The 18,830-nt window shown below is 47.3% G+C and overlaps 10 protein-coding genes across 10 annotated transcripts; 5 read left to right on the forward strand and 5 right to left on the reverse strand.

Annotated features, from left to right (window-relative positions):
- Positions 1-133: 133 nt before the first annotated feature.
- N7503_006841 (DUF3712 domain-containing protein) lies at positions 134-1,679 on the forward strand (the record flags this gene model as incomplete). Its single annotated transcript, XM_057066388.1, has 3 exons — positions 134-384; positions 452-876; positions 943-1,679. 3 exons carry the CDS (start codon positions 134-136, stop codon positions 1,677-1,679), a joined length of 1,413 nt encoding a protein of 470 aa, XP_056920069.1.
- Positions 1,680-3,680: 2,001 nt separating this feature from the next.
- Positions 3,681-4,287, reverse strand: N7503_006842 (uncharacterized protein; the record flags this gene model as incomplete). The annotated part of the gene is made up of 2 exons (XM_057066389.1): positions 3,681-3,944; positions 4,009-4,287. 2 exons carry the CDS (start codon positions 4,285-4,287, stop codon positions 3,681-3,683), a joined length of 543 nt encoding a protein of 180 aa, XP_056920070.1.
- Positions 4,288-5,060: 773 nt separating this feature from the next.
- Positions 5,061-6,098, reverse strand: N7503_006843 (zinc-binding alcohol dehydrogenase family protein; the record flags this gene model as incomplete). The annotated part of the gene is made up of 1 exon (XM_057066390.1): positions 5,061-6,098. One exon carries the CDS (start codon positions 6,096-6,098, stop codon positions 5,061-5,063), a length of 1,038 nt encoding a protein of 345 aa, XP_056920071.1.
- Positions 6,099-7,126: 1,028 nt separating this feature from the next.
- On the reverse strand, positions 7,127-8,248 carry N7503_006844 (Zn(II)2Cys6 transcription factor domain-containing protein; the record flags this gene model as incomplete). Its single annotated transcript, XM_057066391.1, has 1 exon — positions 7,127-8,248. The coding sequence occupies one exon, from the start codon at positions 8,246-8,248 to the stop codon at positions 7,127-7,129; it is 1,122 nt and encodes a 373-aa protein (XP_056920072.1).
- Positions 8,249-8,542: 294 nt separating this feature from the next.
- On the forward strand, positions 8,543-9,282 carry N7503_006845 (putative quinol monooxygenase; the record flags this gene model as incomplete). Its single annotated transcript, XM_057066392.1, has 3 exons — positions 8,543-8,738; positions 8,787-9,121; positions 9,172-9,282. The coding sequence occupies 3 exons, from the start codon at positions 8,543-8,545 to the stop codon at positions 9,280-9,282; spliced, it is 642 nt and encodes a 213-aa protein (XP_056920073.1).
- A 731-nt stretch (positions 9,283-10,013) lies between these two features.
- On the forward strand, positions 10,014-11,303 carry N7503_006846 (uncharacterized protein; the record flags this gene model as incomplete). Its single annotated transcript, XM_057066393.1, has 6 exons — positions 10,014-10,189; positions 10,245-10,281; positions 10,339-10,366; positions 10,434-10,473; positions 10,518-10,744; positions 10,828-11,303. 6 exons carry the CDS (start codon positions 10,014-10,016, stop codon positions 11,301-11,303), a joined length of 984 nt encoding a protein of 327 aa, XP_056920074.1.
- A 158-nt stretch (positions 11,304-11,461) lies between these two features.
- N7503_006847 (sugar porter family MFS transporter) lies at positions 11,462-13,454 on the reverse strand (the record flags this gene model as incomplete). The annotated part of the gene is made up of 8 exons (XM_057066394.1): positions 11,462-11,670; positions 11,722-11,787; positions 11,840-12,017; positions 12,090-12,618; positions 12,666-12,914; positions 12,972-13,227; positions 13,281-13,332; positions 13,386-13,454. 8 exons carry the CDS (start codon positions 13,452-13,454, stop codon positions 11,462-11,464), a joined length of 1,608 nt encoding a protein of 535 aa, XP_056920075.1.
- Positions 13,455-14,914: 1,460 nt separating this feature from the next.
- Positions 14,915-15,322, reverse strand: N7503_006848 (uncharacterized protein; the record flags this gene model as incomplete). The annotated part of the gene is made up of 1 exon (XM_057066395.1): positions 14,915-15,322. The coding sequence occupies one exon, from the start codon at positions 15,320-15,322 to the stop codon at positions 14,915-14,917; it is 408 nt and encodes a 135-aa protein (XP_056920076.1).
- A 289-nt stretch (positions 15,323-15,611) lies between these two features.
- Positions 15,612-16,673, forward strand: N7503_006849 (SET domain-containing protein; the record flags this gene model as incomplete). Its single annotated transcript, XM_057066396.1, has 3 exons — positions 15,612-15,621; positions 15,674-16,412; positions 16,460-16,673. The coding sequence occupies 3 exons, from the start codon at positions 15,612-15,614 to the stop codon at positions 16,671-16,673; spliced, it is 963 nt and encodes a 320-aa protein (XP_056920077.1).
- A 1,551-nt stretch (positions 16,674-18,224) lies between these two features.
- Positions 18,225-18,770, forward strand: N7503_006850 (uncharacterized protein; the record flags this gene model as incomplete). The annotated part of the gene is made up of 1 exon (XM_057066397.1): positions 18,225-18,770. The coding sequence occupies one exon, from the start codon at positions 18,225-18,227 to the stop codon at positions 18,768-18,770; it is 546 nt and encodes a 181-aa protein (XP_056920078.1).
- Between the last annotated feature and the right edge of the window lie 60 nt (positions 18,771-18,830).

An 18,830-nucleotide genomic window follows, 5' to 3' on the forward strand; every position in this document is an offset into this window, starting at 1 on the left:
AGGCGATCCCCGGTTTCTTCTTTCGCCCGGACCGTCTCGATACATATAGGCGACCGCGTCCCGCTTCTAGTCCCTTCCCCACGGAGAGCGACAGTCACAAAGGCCCCCAGAACTCATTCCTACAGCCGTCACAATGGGAAAGACAATTGACGACCGGCCAGCCTACTTGAGCTCCGATGACGCCAAATACTCCCTTGGTGTTCATCGTGGGCCACTGGCCACCGCGGTCGACGACCCTAAGCTGGAGAAAGTCGAGACGGCCGGTGGCCTCTCGCTGGCTACCACTCAAACGCGAAAAGCAAAGTTCGCGCGCCATTGGAAGCGATTCTGGTGCTGCTACCTGATTGGAAATGTCATTTTCCTGGCTATTTTCTTACCGGTCTTGTAAGTTTGCGCTATAGATTACTGCCTACCATTGAATTGCGCGCTAATGTGATTGGCCCCAAAATAGCTTCCTGGTCGCTATTCCAGCCATCTCACAGCTTGTCGTTGACAAGTCGGACTTGGTACTGGTCAGTGCGGCCGTTATGCAGCCTCAGCCGAACACCATGCAGCTTACTTTGCTATCGGCGCTGGATTTGAAAATCGCGCTGCCCGTTCGGATTGACCCTATTACTTTGAATTTGTTTGTTCGCGATAATGGCGCAGCCAATCCTTGGGGTCAGGCCAACTTGACCGGCATGACCATTCGTGGAAATTCCACATTGGGTGTGACTGACAAGTATACACCGATCCTGAATTCGACTACCTGGACCGATTATGTTCGAGACGTTGTTTTCCAAAAGGAGACTGCACTGTCAGTCAAGGGCACGACCGATTCATTTCTGGGCGTGTTGAAGTCGAAGGTTACCATGAACAAGGATGTGGTATCTCCGAGTAAGCTTACCTTAGCTCCTGCCACAAACCGAATGGTCTGAAACAGCATGCTAATAATGACTGCAGCACTTGACAAATTCGCTGGCTTCAGCATCACCGATACCTCGCTTGTTCCCACCCGCAGCGATGGCACTAATCTCGTTGGAAACGTCACCCTGCCAAATCCATCCATCTTGACTCTTGAGATTGGCACCATCGTACTCGACGTCAAGAGCGGCGATTTGCTGATCGGTAATGCGACTGTCGAGAATTTAACCCTCAAACCCGGAAACCATGCGAACCCCATGACCGGCATTCTGGATCTCGGGGTCATCCTCAAGAACATCGGAACCGTCCTGAAGGATCAGGCCTCATCCATAAAAAATGGCAGCCTCAGTCTCACTTCTACCACCCGTGAGGTAACCTACAATGGTACTCGCGTCCCATACTACTCTGAGGTCATGTCCGAACTCCCTCTCACAGCGGACGTTTCCATCGGTGCTACCTTGAAAAACACTATCAAAAGCTTCCTCGGTAGTGGCTCCGGCATGAACCTCACCGAGATCATCGCCAACCTCAAGAACCATACCTCCACTACGAGCGGTAGTGACCTCCTCGCAGACCTGAAGGAAGGCCTCCAGTCCCTCGAAAGCAGGGACTTCGTTGCCGACGAGGAAATTGACGATGGCGCAGACACCGCCAAATCCCTCGCCAAGGCTTTGAAGCGGAATATCCACGTCCGCGATATTTTCCAAGATGAACATTCCATCAAGCGCGACGCGATGATCGACTCGTTAGTCGGATGGCTTGGTAATCAACAGTGAGAAATTTTCTAGACATAGAACTGTTTAGAAGCTTAGAGCTTAGAGCTTAGACTAGACATTTGTCTTTCGTGCAGTTCTGTTTGACTCTTCCGTTTATACGGCGTTTTTCTTTTCTTCTAGAAGATGCCGCCACGTCCCGCGACGTTGACGCAGACATGATTTGATTTTTGATTTTTTGATGTTTTGTTTTTGATTTTGATTCCCCGGACTTGATGGACAATTCACGGATGAATGGAGTTACGGCCTCGGCTATGTATATCGATTGATGTGCTTCACTGTCGATATGAATAATTAATATGATGAATACCCACTTGAACTTCCTCAGCAACTTAATAAGACCAAGATTAATTCGACCAATGACTCATATCCTGTCGATCTTCATTAGCTGATCTTCCTTGAGTTACATCAACGGACACCAACTTTCTCCCGACACTTTAACCGAGCCGCCTCGTGACGACACAATATCGAACGCGCCGATCATCAGGCTCGCCAAATCATGGCCAAGAAACTCGGTAGCTAACGATATCTAATCTGGAATATGCAGCCGAGAAACTCAATCGTATCGATCGCATAGCCTCCCCGGGACTCATGTGATAAACTCTGTCCGGTTGTTACATCACCCCACAAGAGCCGTTAGCGATCATGTCCGAAGGTGGAACAACTATGGACCTTGGGTGAAGTTTATGAAACTAGAATTCATTTCAATCGTTTCGAATTTCAATTCTCTTTTTACGCTATAAATATTTCATTACTTGATAAAATGATGTATACGTAGTCTCTGGCTGTGGAATGTGCACTTGAATCATGGGATCAGCTTTGGGGTAGTCAAAGATGCACTGAATTACTCAGTTTATGAAACAGTTTCAAGAAGTCACCAGTCTGTGTTCGAGTTCAATGGCTGCACTCCAAAATGCTGACACATTTCCTCCAGCCCCTGCTGGAGAAACCCCAAGTGGCTGCATATATCTAGCCCTTTTCCCTTGATAAAGTGGTTGATTTGGAGATTCTCATTAGCAAGATCGATACCAAAGATCTCTGCCATAAGTGAGTGATACTCACGCACAGCAACAGAGTCCAGCTCGAAAAATCGCGCGGCTTTCAGTATCACGAGGATAAGGTAAAGCCTGGTGCAAGCAGCCATTGCATCAATATCCTTGCTCGCTTCATCCACTGACATAGCTTTAAGTTAGTGTCTGGCAGCATTGTGAGTCATAGTGCTGTGTTCTCACTTTCTGATAATTCCTTCAATTCTTTGCCTTTCTCCATGGACCTTTTCCCACAATAGACAAGCGCCGCGCCGGCGCCTATCGCAAGTGGCCAAGCAAAAGCCACAAGTGAAACACATGCCACTCCTGACATAATTCCCCAAGTCTGGTAACGGCCCTTTTCTTCGTATATTTCGTTCATAACGACCCCTAGAGCTCCACGGAAAGGCACAAGGCATGCTTTGACCTGAACAAGAGCTTTTGATAGCTGTTTTATCTCACTGTCGGGAAGGCAGCCGTCATCTGCGTATCAACAGCACAGAATTCAGTTGAAATACGAGTAGTAGCTCCCCAAGAGGACTTCATCTTACCTATCATCCGAAGAATAACTTCAAACTCTTTCCCTGATGTCAGGACAGGCTTGAATGACCATTGGATAAGCTGAATCTTCTCTCGAATGTCGAACTTCCTCAGAGCTTCTTTGCAAGACTTCAGGTACCTCAGTCAGAATTGGATCCCTAGTCTTCAACCAAGTAAGAGCTCGGACAGTACTACCTTCATGTCCTTTTCGGATTTATTCCTGCAAGCCTCGAGCATTTTAAGGAGCAGTTCCCCCAGTGATTGCATCAAGGGTTTATCAAAGAGTCCACTGAGCTTAAGAATATTCAGGATTTCCTCATTTGTCAAAAACTCTGAAAAGTTACTGTATCCATCTGAAAAAGCTCCAAGCGCCTCGAAAACATACTTCCTACTTGATGGTCATCAAAAGATAATGTCGTACAGTCGTAATTTTGACTCACATCCAGTCATTTTCCGAACTCCTCCAGTCATCACCTCTAGGTTGATGCTGTCCGTTGTAGAATTCCTTCAGATGCATCAATAAGAGGCTACTGCCGAATGCCTTGTCCACTTTATTTATATGCCCTCGCACATGCGCCGGAAGTATTCGAAAGGTAAGTCCATCAACTCGGTGTATACCGACTGATTTGGCGGAGAGCACTCGGAGAGCAAGCTCCCGAAGTGGACTCTCGTGCGGAATACTACTGTTATGGAGGACTACCTATAGATGAATGTCCCGTTAGAACCGTCTTCTACCCGAGTACAGGCATCCCTGTTTGACTAACCTGGAAAGCATTCCTGGCAGGACCGTTATGCCGGTTAAGCTTCACTGCATAAGTGAACGACCACTCGCTTTCGCCCTCTCCAAACTGCTCTTTTAGGAACGCATCGATGACTGCAGCAGTCGGTGTGAATTCCGCGTGTTGACTGATGAAGGTGGTGTTCACCGTCAATGGCGCTAGATATGGCTCCAAGAATAGACCGTACAATATCGTGAGCAGACTAGATAAGCTGAAGTTGCCTGTACTGGTAAAAACAGCACCGAAGGTAACCAAAGCATCCATCTTGGATGTATGTCTCTGATGAGGGTCGTGGGAAATTGGACGCTGGTCAAAAGAAGACAGCCGGTAGACTCGGCAGCAGGGTTTGTGGAGGGGCACCTGGGCAGCAGGCTCGAAGATTTTCGATTATCCACCCCCCTAAAAGCCCCCACCGGTGAGCAGGTACCTAGTATGCGGCTGGTACTCCAGGGCTGAGAGTCACGGGATGAGAACTCCTCACCTCATGATCTGTGACCAATCGCTAGCAACGATGGAGAATGCCACAACCAATTCATCGATTCGCACACTAAGTCCGGATCGGCCCGACCCAGTAAAAACTAATTCTTGGTAGGTTATACCAAGGTTGGTCATTGTCGCGTCCTTATTATTCAAGGTTGCGAATAAATATATGAGAAACATAGTTCATTATGGTTGTACCCACGCTTTGTTTAGCATTATATATTGATATTCGATAGGTTTTAGGTAAAAGATCACGCGTATTTTGGATAGAACGCAATCAATTAAGAATATAACCTCTAGTCGTAAGATTCGGAGTTGTTTTTCCAGACACCAAGTGTAAGGAATGAGGAGTCAGATTGACTTAGTTTCGAAAATTACTATAGAGCGGGACAGGTATATGGTTGCCGTTTCTTATGGGTCCCTCAAGGTTCTTGCCCAATTTTGCAACATGCTCTAAGTATTTATTGAAAGCGAGAGATAACTCAGATTGTCCATCGCCATTTTCCATCCGCGATGTACTCGTGTTTGAACAGGCAACTCTAGCAAAAGGCAATCCATTAGATCGGCACAACAATCTTAGTGCCACTAACACCACTCTTAAGCTTGTCCAGAGCTGCGTGCACTCCGCCCAGACCACCGCCCTCGACCTGGATAGTGGGACTGGGTATTACTTCACCAGACTGCAGACCAGCCTTCAGCCATCCATGGAAGACATCTTTGATGTGCTCTCCTCTCGCAGCTTCGTCCATAGGTGGTGAATTGAACGTGATCTGGGTGTTCTCAAGGGTAGGGTGACCTTCTGGGAGAAGGCGCGAGTGTGCAACCTTAGCGTGTGCATCGCCTTTGGTCTCCCTGAGGATATCTAGTGTTGGCTGCAGAGCTCCATCAACAACGCAGTGTGCACTGTGCAGCTTGACGCCATCGTTCTTCACAGCGCTGACGATCTGGGAGACGACGTCGCTTTCCTTGTAATCGAAAACCGCATGCGCTCCCAGCTTCTTGATAAGGTCATGGTGCTTCGGACTGGCAGTGGCGTAGACAGTATAGCCGAGCGTCTTAGCCGATTGAACGGCGAGAGTACCTACACTGCTAGATGCGCCCCAGATCAAGACTGCTTGATTGTCTGCAGGAGTGTATCTAGTATCGAGCGGAATGCCGATTGTGGTCCAGGCAGTCAAGGCTGTCAAGACGGCCATGGGTAAGATCGCACCTTCCTCGAAAGACAGATTGTCTGGAAGTGAGGTGACAGCTTCGGATTGTGCCAAAGTGTACTTTTGGAAGGCACCGTGGTTAGGAGAGCCATTTTGGTAGAATGAAGAGGCAAAGGCAATCACTCGACTTCCTGGACCTGGCACAGTCGTAACATTCGAGCCTAGCTTGGCAACAATACCAGCAATATCAGATCCAATGATAGCGGGGTATATAGGCACGGGGGGCATGCCGTAGTCACGCTGGTAATGATCGCAGGGGTTCAAGGCAACGGCTTTGACTTCGATGAGAACATCGTTCGGACCGGGTTCTGGGGTTAGGCGCTTGCCAAGGGCGAAGGGACCACCCTTCTGAGGGAGAATCGCGGCTTCGTGCTCTCCAGCCATAATGGACATTTGACGATTTGATGCTGTGATTACTGATATAGGTGTCAGTCTGCTGAAGAGATCATGCAATCTGTGCAGGCGAAGCATGTAGAAGGGAAGATGGTTAAGAGGTTGAAGGGTGAATAAAATGGGGGATTTTATATTAAAGAACCTAATGATATATTTACACATGAATCTTCACCTGACTTTTAAACCCGATACCTCCCTAAAGCCCGATTTCGAGAGAGTGTCATTCGTTTGGTCTTGTTGACACGTCATTGAAGCTTCCTATGATTGAGAGGTACGAGTACCCATTGACAACCACGATCGCCGAATCAGAATGGTGAAGGTACGAGCCGTGGTTAGTATTCGTGGTCAAGTAGTATCATGAGTGGCGACGAATACGAAAGGTGGTTAGCGTCTTTCGTTAGTGTGGACTCACTGTCCAATAAGATGCAAGATGCATTCTAAACGGCCAAAGGCTCGGATGCCTTCAATAATTGGCATATATGGGGCAAAAAAGGTTCTCTCCTCAGTCTTGGACATATTCTGCCGGGTCGCATACTTGTGAATATGAGCCCTGGTAGTGACTAAGTGTTAAATACCTCGGGGAGCCAGTAGCGTTAAGTAGCCTGACTTTGGCCTTGTCACATCTAATGACGTCTAACAGGCGTTTTGTTCCTACGGAGCTACCGCATCTCGTACAATGCCTTTCTAGGAACCCGAGATATAATTCGTGGGAGCAGTAAACATAATGTACATTTTTGTAGAATGTCTTTAAGGCAATCAGAGGTTCGCTGAGTCATTGAGTAGGCATCGATTAGCTTCGCATACCGTACGTCTACTCTCTTGGCGTTGCAGCCTGCAGGCAGAAGATTATCAGCCACCGAATGAGAGAGGGATTTGTGTATGGAAATCTTGATTTTACTGTTCTGTCTCCGTTTCGGTCGGGTGTTGAGATATGATACAGGCATACACATCCAGTGCATATTATTTCCTCCATCAATTAAAGAGCCCATTTATCTAAGCAGGCGACATACTATTGACACTTAACTATCTAGCTCCAGTACTTCTCTGTATCTCTCACCCAGACACGGTATGAGTAAAAGCTTTTGAAACCCATCCAGTCGTCTCGAGACTTTTCCCTCCTGCCAACCCTTTGTAAAATCACCATAGAGTACAGTTTCAGATCGCAATTGATCTGATTCTGCAAGCCATGAAGCACTGGTACTAAGATCCCATAAAGTAGTTTCGGATGTGAAAGGCAGTATACTCATTGCCTTGACATTCGGACAACTCCCAGTTTTCAGTGTCAAATACACGCCCTCGATCATCATAGCAAAGATTATCGTTCTTCGAGCGCTTTCTGCAAGTATCCAGTCTTGCCATTTGAGCGGAGGGGTCAGCTCTCCGGCTCGTATTTGTAATTTAAAGGTCCAAATCCGCAATGTATCCATATGTTGTTCTGCTAGTGAGCGCTGTCGAATATCACCATCGAAGAGTTGAATGATTTGAAACAGCATCAGTGCGTGCACTGCGGCGAGGACCTGTGGCATGGTACTTGTGTGATGGTCTTGCGCCACGAGGTTGGTAGTCTTGCTCTCCAGTATACGGAAAATCAAGTCTTCTGTTTCTGACGTCTTGGTACCATAAGCTGCCAAAGCTGTAAAAGCATCTTGAATAGTATCGGGCAAGTATGCATCGTAGAGGCGGGAATGAATGAATGGTGTTTTTCGAGAATTAACGAACATCTGCGGGTAGCGTTTGATATTATGTAAAAGTTGATTGGTCGACCATTTATCTAGGATGGTGGTTTCTGGGTAAAATTCAGCTGGAGGAAGTGATGGTATGAGCAGAGAGGGCATCGAATTAAGCCATGACGTAGTGAAACTCGTATCGTCGGATGAAGAGTCGTTCAACGGCCAAAATGATAGAGCCTCATCGGAAACAGGGGATGTTTCTGGCCACACTTCCGAAAAGTTTGATGATTCCAACTGTCTCGATATGTTCTGGCGCTTTTGTGGAGACCATGCACTCAGGTAGGTACATTCCAGCCCCTGGGCAAGACACCGTGAGCACTGCGGGGTTTGACGATTGCAACGCCGCTTCCCCTCGGCGCAAGAGATGCATGACTTCTGCCGCGAGCGCGCATATGGCGACCTGTTAGACATGGTCTGTATACTTCCGAGAAAATAAGAAAAATGCCCACAGAGGGGCAGCCCCGCTGGAATTCAAGCCTGTGATGACAAAGCTCCGCAGAACTCCGCAAACTCCGCAAACTCCCAGAACTCCGCAACGCTTCACAGCACGAATTACTAAGTGCAAATTTCAAAATACGTAATTAAGAGTCTGGTGAATATGTTACTATTGTGTAGAATAAACTGTATATAAAGGAGGTGGACGAATATTTTGGACCTTCTATCCATACTACTATTGAAAAATAAGTTTAACATTCTTCCTTTGCAATGGCCTTCACCGAGCTTGTTTTTCCATGTGTCAAACCCGACCCAGCTACACTTGAGACTCTTGAACGAGACTGGCCTAAGTTGAGCAAGGGGCTGACCGATCCTAATCCCGGCTTGCTCAGCGCATTTCGTGGCTGGGTTCTGACAGAAGATGGATTGGATGTAAGAAAGGACTACAAAGAGTTCCTTCTTCTTGGTAAGTTCGCCCAGTGCGTCGAATTTGGGTATATCTGATCTGGCATAGAGTGGAACTCAGCCGACTCTTTCAATGCCTTCGTCGGCTCGGAACAGTATGCCGCTTTTGCTGGCTCAATCAAGCATCTGTTGACTGGGCCGCCTACTTTACAATTTTTTGAAACAAAGTTGTCCCCAAAGGATGCAGCTTCAGCTTCCATGGTTGAGATAATTCGGGTGACGCTCCCCAACTCTGAGGATGTCGAGGAAGGCCTTCAAGTGTGGGAGAAGGCATGCCGTCATCTAGCCAGCAATGGAGAGAGCACGGCTTCTGTCACGTATGGCAAGAGCAAGAACCTTGATAAGGATGTTGTTGTGGGAATAATAGGGTGGCAAACCTCGAAGGTGAATTTGAGACTCCAAACTGCCATTAATGCCATGCTGACCATTAACAGGAACAGCAAGACATGTCCCAGGACGAGGTTTGGTCGGGAACGCTGGAGTCTCTCAAGTCGCTGGGTAAAGTGTCACAGATAATTGTGGACATCGATGTAATGGACCTCTGACAGGCTGAATGTGTAATGTGATGTCGATCACTTGCTTCTTGAATGATATTATACAGGTACTTCTCCGCTTTAAAAAATCTTTTAAAATTTCGCTTTTGGCTCCTTTTTCAATCATACAGACCAAACAGGACATAAAGATTGGAATAGTATCTCTGTGCAAACATGGAAGCTGGGTTGGATATTGCTGTATCGCTCAAACTCGTGGTCATGGCTTGGAGGAACCGCCTATCTGTGTATCTCAAATATACATCTTCACAACTAGATCTGGCACTGTAGTCAGGCTGAGTCTCCCACTATGCACTCATATCCTATACTCGAAAGCTGTACGTTTGACAAACACCCAAAATCTCCCGTGATACTCTTAGATGCGTAGAGCTTCATTGTTCATCCACTCCTAGTTAAGGTAAGCGAAAAGAAACATTGCCCATCTAGGCGCATTGCTCATCCTCAGCCCTCTCCAAATTTCTGCCTTGCTTTTAGACCTCTGCTTGAGGCTCACTCTAAAGCAAATCTGGTACTGTAGCAGTTGGGACCCTAAATTTGGACCCGCCAAGGCGCCAAAGGAGGGTCGACCTCCCCAGGGAGGGTCTACAGTGGCTCGGGTGGGGCAAATACGAACCCCCTACGGATATGCTAATTTTCTCTCGGCTTTCACTTGCGCGATCAATCAAAGTCGAACGCACTCCTTCAACCCCTTGCTCATTCTAGCACTCAATATCAAAATCACCAATATGGGATGGGCGATATTTTGTGCCATATGTGGTGGTCCCTTCTCCAGCGAAGTGGATATAGACCCTGAGAATACGGACGAGTGTTATCGCGACGAAGTTCTGAGGGATTTCGACCTGGGATGGTTGGACGATCTCTGTGCTCTGGATATCAACCCTGGCGCGCTTGGGAATGATAAGTCTGTCATTTATCTCCTAATAAAACTGAAAGAATATATTTTAATTGTTTGCTAGATCTTTTCTCACTGGTATCGGTGACGCTCAGGACTATGTAAGGTTCTTTCTAGCCCGTTCTACAAAATAGTAAGAGCTAATATCTGTGATTTAGGGAATTGTTGAGGTTGCCATGGGAGAAGGTGAGTTTTCCACTGACTTTTCAAGGGGTTATATCAGCTCGACTAAACTGGCTTATCCGGCTATAAGATCCGAACTTTCCCATACAGAATAATGCCCCTATGATTGCGTATGTTCCCTCACATTTTCACCACCCGTTTCTAATACTTACAGCTATCATGACCATGCCGGCATTGGTGACTCTCGCGAGCCTCATGTTTTTCCTTTCCATCCAATTTGCTACAAGGATATCCTCCAGAGATGCATCCGCCAGGAAGATTCCAAGCAGATTAGGAGGGACGTCCTGTTTGATGTCTTTGAAGGGTTGAATGGGGGGCAGTACGTCAGGTTGCAGCTTAATTATGGCGAACCAGAGCCTCCCGCAGAGCAAATTTGGTATAGTAATAAAGGCCAAGAAGTAAGTTTATTAATATATTCAGCTTAGTGAAGGAATAACACGCCTAAACTGATCAAATTTTGGTAGCCAATCCAGTTGAAATTCCCCAGCTGGATGTCGATTTTGATATCATCATGAAGTCCCAAGACAAAAAGGCAGGACAGGTTCAGAATCCCCAAGGCAAAGACGTTTTCAATAGGCTCCCAACTGAGTTGCGGCATGAGGTTTTCAAACTCCTTCCAGCTGGATGTATTCTTGCTCTGAAGGCCGCCTCGTGGGTGATGCATACTACTACCTTGTCACACGAGTTTTGGAAGCACAGATTAAGAAGTGAAATGCCGTGGCTTTGGGAACTTCATGATTTCGACGTCTTCGAATCTCAAGAATTAGAAGCTAAAGCTTCCAAGCTACTTCTCGACATTCCGGTGAAAAGTCAGTACACATCCAAGAATGATGATTATATTTTGGGACTTGCCAACAGGAGGAGGATTTGGGGCATCTGCGAGCAGATTCAAAGTTTGTACTTTGAGAAACTCAAGGATGTTCCCAATGCAGACAGCTAGGACTCTCAGACTTAATGGATTAGCAGCCCGAACATGCGACATGTTTTCTACTCGATCGCTCTCAGTGATTACTGGAAGGATGCTTGGAACTAGACTGAATGTCATTAAAATATCTAATATATAAACATGGATCTCATCTCCTTAAAGCTCCCGAGGTCTCATGCCGTCGTCTCGCCTGTGTATTCCACATGCTCTGCCTCCACGGGCTGACCTATCACCTTATTCTTGGCAGTCCTCCGAACCTCCTCATCCTCATGCTCAATATATTTCTGAGGTCGGGCTCTGCAAATGGCATCGGGATCTCTGGTAACAATCAAAGATGGGTTGGAACGGTAATAGGTATCGATATCCTCGAGGCTTCGGTTGGCTGTACAAGGCATTAGTCAAACTCTCCAGGTTAATTTATCATGGGACTGACCTGTTTCTGGATAGAAGAAGTAGAGAATGGGTAGAAAGCAGGCGTTTGTCACTGTCCAAACGATCCCTGTCTTTTGTTAGCACTAAAAAATCACTCATTATGTCGACAGATGACTTACAGAACTTCCAGCCAATGCTCTGAATTCCGATGGGAGTGATTTCGACAATCGCAAAATTGGTGATCCAGTCGGTAGCGGTCGCAAGGGCTGCTCCCTTGGTTCTCATAGGTAGAGAGTTGATCTCGGTGGGATATAGCCAAGGGATTCCCAGCATACCAATGCCAAAAGCACCGTGGAACTGCATTTCACAGGAAAGTCAGCCTTGTGATAAGTTGAGGAGCTGCAAAATACAATTACGCAGATTGCTTACCAAGAAGAAAAATGCCACAGAGGCCGACCCGTATTTCTTGCTCTCATCGCCAGTAGTATTCTCTGAGTATCGCAAGAGAATAGTAATGATGAGGAAGCACATAAATTGGCCAAACGTTGAAAGAAGCATCAAGCCACGACGACCCATCCGCTCAATCAGAAGAACCGCGAGACCCGAGAAAATCATGTAGGAGATGGCATTGCATGCAGTCAACAGGCGGGCCATACTTTCTCCCATACCGACAGCTTGCTCCAGAACGGTAGGAAGGTAGTAAGACATGATGTTGATGCCACCAAATTGCTGCATGAACTGACTACCAGCTCCGAGCAACAACCGGCGAAGTGTCTTGGTGTCATTATCGTTTTTCTTGAGAAGGTCTCGCCACCGAACAGCATTGTCACGCTCATAGCGGATTGTGTATTCAATCTCGTTACGTTGCGCGATGATGAAGGGGTCGTCAATGGGCTTGGCCTCGAGGCAACTAATGACTTCGACGGCTTCCTCTTCTCTACCGTGCATGAGAAGCCATCTTAGGGTTGTTAGAGATATCCACAGACACTTTAGAGGGGTACTGACCTGGGAGACTCCGGTAGCCACGGAACAGTAGACCAAAGAACAATTAGGAATACAGCCTGTAGTGCGATTGGGAGTCGCCAAGCGATAGCACCTCCGACAAAGGACAATCCATAGTTGATCCAATTGACCGTAGCATATCCAGCAATATTCATCATCATCTCAAATGTTACCAAGCGGCCACGCCAGCGTGACTGCGAGGTCTCGGACTGCCAAATTGGAGCGCAGGCAGTATTAATACCATTTCCAATACTATTGGCCCGGTGTGTTAGAAAGAACTCTCCTTCTTGTTTGATCATAATGACTCACCCGGAAACGACACGGCCAACGAAAATTTGGGGCAGACTAAAGGACGAGGCCTGTAGAACTGTGCCAATGGCCATGATTGTGGTTCCCCACAGAATAGACTTCTTCCGTCCAAAGCGCTCGCCAAGTGTGAATGCCAAGATAGCACCTAAGAAACACCCAACATCGTAAATGGCTGTCACCGTTGATAAAGTCGTGGTCTTGGTTGGTCCCTCGAGATTGTGAATTTGAAGGAAGTCCTTGGTAATTACGACACCACCTGAAAAAGAGTCAGTTGGGATCCATTACTCTTCGCAGGGACGGGCTTCTTACTGAAAACACCCTGATCATAACCAAACAGAGACATGTCCGTTGCACAAGCAATCTTACCCAGGTCAATAGAAGTCGCAAGTAGGATTGTGTTTTTGGAGAGCATACCGTAACCCACACAGTGAGCCATCCTCCTGTTAGCCCGAAGTAGGGCTTCTTCTCCTTTACCACCGTCATTGTTAAGGGAAAGGCAAAATCTATCAGAAATAGGGAGTATGAAGAAAGAGGAGTTGTATCAAGAGGGCTCCCTCACAATCCGCGGCACAAATGGAGGAAGAACGCGGAATATAAATTCGGGGGTTTCCCGGCCGCTTTTATACACGCCGCCGCGTCTCCCATTGCTACCACCCATCCGAGTCACGATAAACATCTTTCCGGCTAAATGATTTTGGATTCGGTTTTCCCCCGAAGTCTGGGGTGCCCCAGGGTGGGGGATCTGCGTGGGGGATACTGGTATTGGCGAATTAAGTGATCCTGCTGAGTATCCTTGCATTTCCTTGTTGAACAGCAATATATCATTGGTCGGTATTCACCCCCGACAACAAAGGATTGGTCGCGCTAGACGAGCTGACTACGTATCCCCGGGCCAGTATTGTAGCGGAGTTGGCTGGTCATTCACCAGGCTTTGGGCGAACGTGACATTGCGTCATAGTGTGGAGTCGCCCAATGTGGGGAGTGGATTCAGGGGAATCCGGGGTGGCCCAGCATGGTTTCTCTCGAGTTCATTAATTGAAAAAAATTTATCAGTTTCAGAGCCAAGATAACGTAGAGATAAAGATCGTCCAGTGTGCTCAAAAAGCCACTGTGGCTGCCGCCTTGGGTCGCCCCTGGATCGAAGCCAAGAAAGTTTCCCGAGTCATGAAAGAACCTCTTGTCACCTGACTGGCGCTGTCCCCCGATTCGAAACCTGGAAAGCCTCATCATACGATCATTGCACGTGTCCACTTTGGCGTTACGACTCAGATGGGGCGATTTCAAATTACGTCATCGCTCACACTGATTCACGCCTACCCAAAGAAGCCTGCGCGCGTGAAAACAAATGCTCTGAAAGAGCCAAATATCACGTGCGCCGTCGGCCCTGTTTGTTCAGTTCCCACTTAGATCTCTGTTGACATTACGCCTCAAGAATTAATCAAAGGCTTTTGATAGAGAATTTTGATTTGCGAAGACCCTGTTTCACAATTGTTCGTACTACAGGTCAACGTGTCACGAAGTAGACGCACCGTCGTACAACAACGAGTATCATTAGCCTTAAAATGCATGTTTGACCTGGTCATCCATGAACGGGAAACGCGGTCGGAGATCATTATGTCCTTTAAATCATTCATCATCGTATCACGCTGTTGTATGGAAGTTATCAATTCCTGCTTATCATAGAGAGATAGTTCTTATTTCTTGGCATGCACGGTGAGTAGAAATCTTGTTCTCCACCTGTCCCACGTTGTGAAAAGACATTCCATATCCCTGGTGAATGAGCCGTAAACGCTAATATTAAAGTCAGTACCCGGTGTTCTCTCTGACACATTAATCAGGGGCATGGTTGTCAAAGCTTGATAGGACCGCAACAATGCCGAGTTTCGATAAAGCCTAAACAGAAATATCAGGTGTCCGAAGTTGCTTACCTTTTCTTCTCTGGATTACAAGTCCCAGAAACACAGAGAATCTCTTGCCTTCCTGACAAAGCTGTCTGCATAGATAACCTCCTCATGGCGTGTGATAATCTCGATGAAATCAGGATCTACCCTCCGAGCCATCCAGATTGTAAGCTGCTTTGAAAGGATCGACCATCTCTTGCTAGCATCGTTCAGGTATGTAGGGCGTGGTATGGTCTGGGAAATGAGAGCCTTCAGCCCAACGGAATCCAGGACTTGGGCGACAGTTTCAATCCATTCCTCGAAGAAGTCGGGCTCTGACAGCACCCAGTCGAACCTGAGTTTGCTTAAGTTAACATTCTCAGGCGCCGGGAGGTCAACAGACTGATCCTCTAGAGGCTCGCGGTTCCATGCTTCCCAGTCAGTGATGACCCTTGGAGCAGAATTCTGCATGATTCGTGTGGGTGGGTGTGAACGGTTCGTGTGGAGGTCGGTTTTCATGAATTGTAGAAATATTTGGGTGGTACTGTTGATGGTAATATGATAGAGTAACGTTTGCTTATCGTGAGCGGAAGCAGCCAGAAATGAACAAGTGATATTTAAGGCTTTGAATATTTCTAAAAGCAAACGGAGCTTCACTGGATTGATCACGTCCTATCCAAGTTTCGCTCCTCTTCTTCATCATTAAAGTCATTTCTTTTTCTCTCAAGCGCCCCTCTAACGCCATTCTGGGATCTCCAAGATGAATCAACGTACGCAAATGCTCCGGGTATCTCAAACACACTGACTAATATTTTTTGACAGCAGCCCCGAATGTGTTGATCGAAATGAAGGAGGCAGGACACAAAGGTCTAGGCATGTTTGCAAAAGTCGACATACCTCGTGGCACACGTGTCATTGCTGAAACACCTCTCCTCAACACTCAGCTAAACGATGACGGAGACCCAGAATCTAAGCAAATCTTGCAGGGTTTTGAGCTTCTTACACCTCCCCAGCGAGATTCATTCTTAGGGCTCAGCGGATACGCGAGTACAATATTCAAAATGTCAGTTACGGATGAGTTCAAACAAGCTTGGGAAGACATCCCAGAGTTGCACCGTACAGTGCTCTCCATTTTCAAAGCAAATGCCTTCGGTGGCATGATATTCTTGACAGGCTCTCGCATCAATCACTCATGCATTCCAAATCTGAACTATGCGTACAATAACGTGCTCGAAAAAGGGACATTCCATGCTGTACGTGACATTTCGGCAGGGGAAGAGCTTACTGTTATGTACATCGACGGGGCCAATCGCCCCAGGACAAGACGCCAGTCCGAGCTACTGCAGTGGGGATTCTTGTGCGTTTGCCCAGCATGCGAGCACACCCCAGAGGGCGACTTGAAGGAGAAAAGGCGCCTGGAGTTATTTTTGATTGACCAGGTACTCACCATTAATGAGCTTAGTGGTGCCCAAGAGTCTGCTCGAGGAGCTCTTCAACTTGCGCAAAAGATGGCAGGCATCCAAAAATCCGAAGGCCTAGTGAACAGGGCCCTGACAGCTTCGTGAGTGGCCTCTTACTTATATAGTTACCATGCTTATACATTTCCAGCTATCGCGACGCTACCATGTACTCCCTCAGATTGGGTAATCCACAAATGGCACTCCTGTGGGCCGAGAAAGGGCTGGAGGTCGAACTTTACTGTGTGGGGGAGGATCATCCAGACTACCAGCAGATGCTTGACACCGTGGGGGTGTTGCAAGGTTTCAACGCCATTCCAGAGCCCCTGCTTACGGTTCTAGCCGGTCTCATCATGTACATGTAAAGGCGCTCCCCAGTGGTCATTGACGGATATTCTATCCCTGAATAAATTGCCAAAGACTTGCGACTGCTGGGAGAAGAGGAGTGCATTGGAGCAAGAAGAAAGAAACCATTACGCCGTTGAATTCCTGATACAAGGAAGCATCTTTGTCTGACTTATTGTACTGGCCGCTGCAACTGGATACAAAATGAGTACTGGAAGTAGCTACATACCCCTGAAAGCACGGAACAACACCTGGCAGTAATCACTTTTCTGAGTGCCTATCATCTCTAAGATATAAATCCTTTGCGTGACATAGTTAATTCTCATTCTTGATCAGTGAGCCAGAGCAAACTGGATCGCCTTAGGCTATCTGGCCTCTCTGATGAAGGCTGCGGAACCTATCCATACAGCCTAGTCAACCACGACTGTGATTGCGAATGACAACATACTAAATAGAAGTCGGTGCTCCCTGAGCACTAAAATGCAGATCCTGGCCCGTCTTGGACTAGGGGTATGGCTCTTGTCGAGGGAGAAGGGGACAGAGCGCAGGGGTTGATTATATTCAGAGGCTGGCGTAGGAAAGGCTCCAGTGAAGATCATACGTGCGCAGTAGCATTATTGACAAATTAGGAAGTTAACGGCGGATAAAATGGGTTGCGATCATCACTGCAGATCAGCAAAGAAGCTTGAGTCAAAGACTGCTCAGGAGCAAAATTCAGGCTCGTCTCCACTCAGTCATTATATATGGACCCACTTCAGCGAGTTGACTTGAGGTAAGAGTGAATAAGGTACCACTCTTTGCAAACTTCTTTGTGTTGCCCAAAGGAGATAAAAAGCTGCCACATTGTACCTCTTATCCGTTGCCGAGGTATGATGCATGGGGAGGGAGCTTGAGAGCTACCGTCGCGATGTAGGTAGAGCCTACGATCGATACCTGCCCATAAGATTATACTTCACAACTACCAGGCCGAAGCTCCACCATGTAAACTCAATTTCCCCTTTTCGTGATCAACTGCCATAATGTGGAAACATCCATGGGGTTGCGCAAAACTCTCGAACATCATTTGCAGGATCATACAATATTTGCATAGTCATACTGAAGCGGATCCTCTTATCCATTACTGAGCCATGTAGGTGGATTGGTACTATACAAACCGACTGCTCTACTCTTTGAATATAGGATAGTTTGGTTGATTAATATTGTCGTTATGGAATAGCCCATGGCCGAGTGGTCCTAATAAGTATCTGGACAGGTTTTCCGCTTACGGTGAAATATGGACCTCTGTCTTATCTCCAACGCGGCACAGAGAGCAGGGTAGGCTTAGAAGGTCAAAACTCTAAGACTCTATATGCTCATCTTTGTTGACACTAGGGTACTAGTTTCAGCACTAACATTGACCACGAAGTAAATCGGTACCCCTTTCGAACTGAAGACGAAGTTGGTCTTTCGCCCAGCTCCTCCTTCGCGTATATCAAGTCGGCCCAATCCCTGTGTGTTTTCAATCTCTTGCAGCCTCCGAACTTCAAATAATTACGCATATACTAAGCCCACTTCCTCAATATACGATCATCATGCGTTTCTCTACTATCTTAACTACTGTCCTCGCCGCTGGCACTGCAGTTGCCACCCACTCCCATCCCGCCAAGCGCAATATTGAGGTCGACCTATCCGGCGTCTCCATCTTGGACATTGTCAGCGCTCTGGTCGACAAGCTTCCCATCGATGGCGCTGTTAACGATATCACCGGTGGCCTTCTGGATCTTACCCAGGTTGACGTTCAAGCTGTTCTCAACTGCGTCACTGATGAGCTGCCCCTATCTGCCAGCGTGAATCTCTTCCCTATGCCAACCACCAGCGCTGGAAAGACCTTCACCATTACTCGCACCCACACCGTCTACGTTGCCCCTACCGAGACACCCAGTGTTCAGAAGCGCGATATCATCGACCTGTCCAACATTCCTATCCTCAGCCTTATCTCTGCCCTTGTTGATAAGCTCCCAATCGATGCCAGCATCAGTGTCCTCCCCGGTGGTCTCTCGGACCTTACCGACCTCACTGACATCAGTTTGTTGAGCATCGTCACCTGCATTCTGAAGAACCTTGGCATCAACCTCTGATCTCCTTGTAGTTCGCAGTGGGGGATTACGCCCATTTGGAGAGGCATGAACTGGCTATAA

The sequence above is a fragment of the Penicillium pulvis genome (assembly GCF_028828015.1).
Source record: "Penicillium pulvis strain IBT 33274 chromosome Unknown contig_5_segment0_segment0, whole genome shotgun sequence".
In the NCBI taxonomy this organism is placed as follows: Eukaryota; Fungi; Ascomycota; class Eurotiomycetes; order Eurotiales; family Aspergillaceae; genus Penicillium; species Penicillium pulvis.